This window comes from Fundulus heteroclitus, chromosome 9 (genome assembly GCF_011125445.2).
Source record: "Fundulus heteroclitus isolate FHET01 chromosome 9, MU-UCD_Fhet_4.1, whole genome shotgun sequence".
Classification (NCBI taxonomy): Eukaryota; Metazoa; Chordata; class Actinopteri; order Cyprinodontiformes; family Fundulidae; genus Fundulus; species Fundulus heteroclitus.
The window spans coordinates 23,178,136-23,183,396 of record NC_046369.1 but is presented as its reverse complement, the minus strand read 5'-3'; the positions used below and the strand labels follow the sequence as shown (position 1 = coordinate 23,183,396).

The window sequence follows — 5,261 nt, the reverse complement described above, 5'->3', positions numbered from 1 at the left end:
GCTCTACTTGGAATTGGTATAGTTCATTTATAATTGGATGGTTAATAGGCATGAACCTGACTTTTAAACATAGTTGACACATGCGTTTGCCATCATTGTCCAATTGGAACACCCAATGGTGACCATCTGACCCAAAACTGTTTCTCTCATATGAAAAAATTATTTGGACTATTCAGGAACAACTCAAGAATGTGTATATATATATATGTATATATATATATATATACATATATATATATATATATATATATATATATATATATATATATATATATATATATATATATACAAAATCTTGAATCTGTATGTATGATGTTGACCCTGCATATATCTGAAAATTTACACAATAATTTGAAACTCTTCTTCTACCCATTCTTGGCTTTAAAGTTGGTCTGGGTTGCTCATTTCATCCTGAAAAAAGGAGAATGTCAAAACTCAAAATTTAAATGATATAAACGTCATACCAGAACTGTGGAGGAAAGTTACGTATAGAATTGCAGTCAAATCATTGAAACATGAAGCAAACGATGAGCACAGACAGCTTGAGAGTGGGAGACGTGAAACATTGAAAAATGTTGACAATAGAGAATAGAATTTAATTTTTCCTATAGCTGTATCAGACACTACATCACCCAAATACAGTCTGCTATCATTAAATAATTCAATTCCAACATTCCTATTCACAAGTGGTTCGATGACATATATGAGTGGTTTCTGCATGTGCTGGTGAGAAGCAAGTATCTTCATGAGCATGGCTATTAATTAGCTCACAGACTGCTGTTTGATGACCCACATCTGGTGACAAGGTAAGCATTAAAGAGCCTCAAGTTGCCCCTTTAAAGTCATTGTCAGGAAGACAAAAAAACTTGGAATCTAAAGAAATTGCTGGGGCATGTTTATCTAAATGTGGAACTCTCTTGTGAGTAGAAATCATCACAGCCTCATGAGGCCGCTAGTCCGGCAATATACTCTTCTCTCCCACAGTGCACAACAAATTGCTAAAATAAAAGTTAAAAAATAAAGTCTAAGTACCATAATGGTTGGCAACACTACATGATACAGCTTGTACATTCGTTGATCTTAGGGGTTAATTTCCACAACTTTCCAGAAGCCAACCAGGTACTTCCAAGGAATCACCATCGGGCTTAAAGGGGCTGAGTCACGTACTATGACTTTATTGCAGCTTCTTGAGTTACTTGTGAATTTTATGTCAGTAGCTCACTCTGGTGGCATACAAAGGTTTTCTGACGCCCTGTTGGCTAATGATATTTTATTTCAGTGTTTTTTACTTTGTTTTCGGTCTATGTGTCAGTAAACAAAGCACTTTTGTGTATACTTACAAAAACAAGACCACATGACCGGAGGTATGATATTGTGCATGCACGCAATGTGTAAACAAGGAGAAGCAATGGAGCCCAGAGACATACAGCATAAAACATTATAATGAATAAATACAATCAGTATGCATTCATTTTTACTCGAAAGGAGAGCCCAGACTAAGACAGAACCCTGTTAATGGGCTGTCCGTGAAGCTAATGATAGCTAGCGCTAGCTTACAGGTCTGTTGTCCGGGCGTTTTACAAATATGCTGATGCTGCACATGAGCTTTATGTTGCTCTCAAATACTTGTCATACTGTTAGCACGTAGCACCACTACGCTCACGGTATAATTTCAGCGTCATTTTGTCAACCTTCAGTGTAACAGGCCATTACACTGAAATGCGCTGACAAGATCTTTCCAGGTTGGAGTTGTTGGCTTGTACCCCATTCAACCTCCCAGGTAGGTTTCATATTATTCAGCCAGTTGTGGATGCAGTTGTGTAATCAAATAAGTTGCGTTACCAGATTAAACGTCAGTGCACGGTGCAAAGTTCTTCTCAAGCTCAAAAAAAAAAAAAGAACGCTTGCCGTATATTGTTATATTGAAGATTAATTTCTGTTTTTTTGTGTTTTCTTTTCATGGTCAAAGTACGTAACTAGGCCCCTTTAATAGTTACTTTCCCAGAACTTAACCGTAAATAAGAAGTTAGTTTCCAGAACATACCGGGAACTTTTCTGAAATTTAGAAAGTACTTTTTAGTACTGGGTACTTTCCTATATACTTTCCTATGTAATCAGAAAAGTTTGAGGGAAAAACCTGGCAGCCTGGCAAAAGTACATGATGAAATTCTCAGGGGAGCAGCTGGCGAACCAGAATGTAACCTCTAAGTTGAGGAAAAGTGTATAGTAAGTTTTAGGAAAATAATCCATTTGTTCCAGGAAAGTAAAGGCTGTAAATATGTAGTGCACCCTAATAGTTGTAAGCACACAAAGCAAAACATATAACTTTTCAGATAACTGATACTGGATAATAAATATAAATAGTGACGAACAATTTAGGCGTTCTTAAGAAAACTCCTAATACAACTTTGGTAAAAGTGCCACAATTTGAATACCACTAACCTATAATGACATAATTAACAAATAAATATACTGACAGACACATCTGGTGATTACAATCTGCTGTGAAATGAAGCCTGCTCTATAAGCACAGTCAAGAGATTGAATCATGGCATACATGACACTGTTCTGTTGTATCCCATGGTTAGGAATGTTACTTAGTTGTTGTTTTTAACTGTGAAAATCAAAGAGATTTTATTCACTGGTTTCTTTTTTGATTATCATAACCATTGGTGTAAGTAGTGGCCTCAAGTGATTTTGATTATAGTCTGAGCTACAATCGTGACGTCTTCATTTTGAACCGGGTATCTGAGCTACATGAGCCGTAGTGCACAACACAAAAAAGTGGCTGATAGCAGACAAAGTCTGATGCAAGTTAATTTTTTCCGCTCAAAACTTGCTTAGGGAAGGCAGCGCCCCCGCCTTTATGAGCACGGCTGAGAACAGGTCTGCCGGCCCAGTCGTGTGAGGCACCGCGGTGGGAGAGGGATCTGCATGCTTATTGTCAGAGTTTGCAGGTGTGGAAATCTTCCCTCTGTTCAGCGCTGCTTTGCCGGTCCCACTGCCTCCGCTTCCGCCCACACTGGTCTTACTGTTTTCCACTGTGGGGATAATCGTGCCCAGGTGGGGGTTAACCGCTGCAGGTGTCCCAGACGGCTCCATACCGGTTTGAGAGCAGTAGATCACCCGAAAGAAAGCTGTTCTCATCTCCCTGCTGGACAGCGTGTATATCAGAGGGTTCAGGGCAGAGTTGAGCACGGCCAGGGCGATGAACCAGTCCACCTGGTAAAGGACCGGGCACTCTTCCGGGCTGCAGCCGACATCCAGCAGGAGCAGGAGGAACAATGGGGACCAGCACATGACGAACACCCCGAGAACGATCACGACTGTCCGCAGCAGGGCCAGGGAGCACTCCGAGGGCCGGCTGCTCACCCTGCGGCCGCTGGAGGTCACCAGGCGGTAAATCCTGATGTAGAGGATGATGATGGCAACCAGCAGCGCGCTGAAAACACTAATGCAGAAGGCGATGTAGCTCTTGGCATACAAAGGCAGCACGGTGGAGCAGGAAGCCAGATTTTTCAGGCAGTTCCATCCGAGACTGGGAAGGGCGCTGAGCAGCACCGACACAACCCAGCAGGCCGCCAGCAGGGCCAGGAGTCTCCCTCGGCCGGCTGTCTCACAGGGCCTCAGACGCACCATCGTCATGTGCCTCTCGATGCCAATGGCCAGGAGGCTGAAGGTGGAGGCGCTGAGGGCCACAAACATGCTTCCTTCTCTGGCCAGCCACTGCGACGGCGTCAGGTAGTAGGTCTTATTTCCCGACGTAAAGATGTTCACCACATACGCCACACCAGCCAGGAGGTCGGACAGCGCCAGGTTTCCAATGAGCAAGTACATTCGGCTGTGGAACCGCTTGTTCCTCCAGAGGGCCAGCAGGACCGTGATGTTCTCCAGGACGATGAGCACGCAGATGAGGAGCAGCACCGCCGTCTTGCAGGTGCCTCCGCTGCGAGGCCGGTCCCACTTCCCGGTGTGGTTGTAGTGGTTGACGATGACCACGTTCATCCCTTCCTTGATCGGGTTCCCCATCCTGGCTTTTGCCCGTCCTGAACCTTCCTCGGCCACACAGCAGAGGGCGTCACAGCACTGGTATACAGGAGCTGCTCGACCTGCCAGCTGCAGCCATCACATCACAGACCTGCCAATCAGATCAAGATTATCTATGAAACAGGTTGTTTTTTTTCAGCATTACTTGTTTTTTTTTTTTTTTAATATCAAATAAATCGAGGTAAAGAAAATGTGTTAAATAATTAACTGATTCAAACATGTGAAATTGTTCACCAACACAGCTGAGGTGTGTTGGTAATAAGAAAATATTAAAAGCTAAACTATACCAATCAGACCTAGAACCTCCTCCCCCCCAAAAAAATACATACAAACAACCCAAAACATTGCTACTCTGCTATTTCCAGTTCCATTCTATGACTTTAAATTATTAAGACATTGTTCAAACTAATCTAGTGCAAAAATGCTAAAGAACTGTGTTCAAAACAAGCTTTCTTTTACTATTTCTTGTAGCACTAGTACATTAATATTCATCTGCACAAAGGTGAATGCTTGCATCGCCATGTTTTTTTTTTCTTCTTTGAGGGAGAACTTCTCCAAGTTCCAAAACATTTCAGGTTTATAGAAAAGTTTCTTAAACCCATCTGAAGTTCACATGCATATCACAGCATATATGTGCATGAGGTTTTCCACTCTCAGGGTCATCTTTTTCAGAAACAGCCTTACCTTTCTTACTTGATTCCTTTTAAACACAACTTTGGCAGGATTTGTAGGATGTCTGTGCGTAAAGATATGAAGCTGCCGTAAATTAAAGATTTTAAAACTTGCAACTGGTCCAAAATGAAGTCAAAAAATGCCCGTATTACAAAGTTGTCCACACAAAAAGCTTGTATAGTTCAGTATTATGGTGAAAAGATCCACAGTGACTCCTGTTGTGAACTTTCCTGGTCCCTTTGCGCACACACTGGCTCCTCAGTCCGTAGCGATCCGCTCACCCTCGTCCTCCTCCTCCTCCTCCTCCTACCAGCTCCAGCAAAGGCGGGATCTTTCCTGGACCTTTCCCTAAACTTATGAGTCAGGAGATGGCACAGCGATTCTGCGTGTCAAGATGTTCTGTTTTGGCAAAGTAAGGGCCACATTGTGGTTAAATATTTGGTGTTTCAAAGTAAGAGTGAGTTTGACAGACTGAGTTGGTTTGCAAAAATGTTTTGTTCTGCTTTGACAGCGGGCAGATGACTGTTCATAATTTGTGTCCT

At 42.5% G+C, this 5,261-nt stretch overlaps 1 protein-coding gene across 1 annotated transcript; it reads right to left on the bottom strand.

Moving 5' to 3' along the window:
- Positions 1-575: 575 nt before the first annotated feature.
- Positions 576-5,030, bottom strand: s1pr3a (sphingosine-1-phosphate receptor 3a). The gene is made up of 2 exons (XM_012864757.3): positions 4,732-5,030; positions 576-4,138 (listed from the first exon to the last, which is right to left on the bottom strand). Exon 2 carries the CDS (start codon positions 4,027-4,029, stop codon positions 2,830-2,832), a length of 1,200 nt encoding a protein of 399 aa, XP_012720211.2. The 5' UTR covers positions 4,030-4,138; positions 4,732-5,030; the 3' UTR covers positions 576-2,829.
- Between the last annotated feature and the right edge of the window lie 231 nt (positions 5,031-5,261).

Coding starts and splice junctions, on each gene's coding strand:
- s1pr3a (XM_012864757.3), bottom strand. CDS start 4,029: ATGGGGAACCCGATCAAGGAAGGGATGAACGTGGTCATCGTCAACCAC.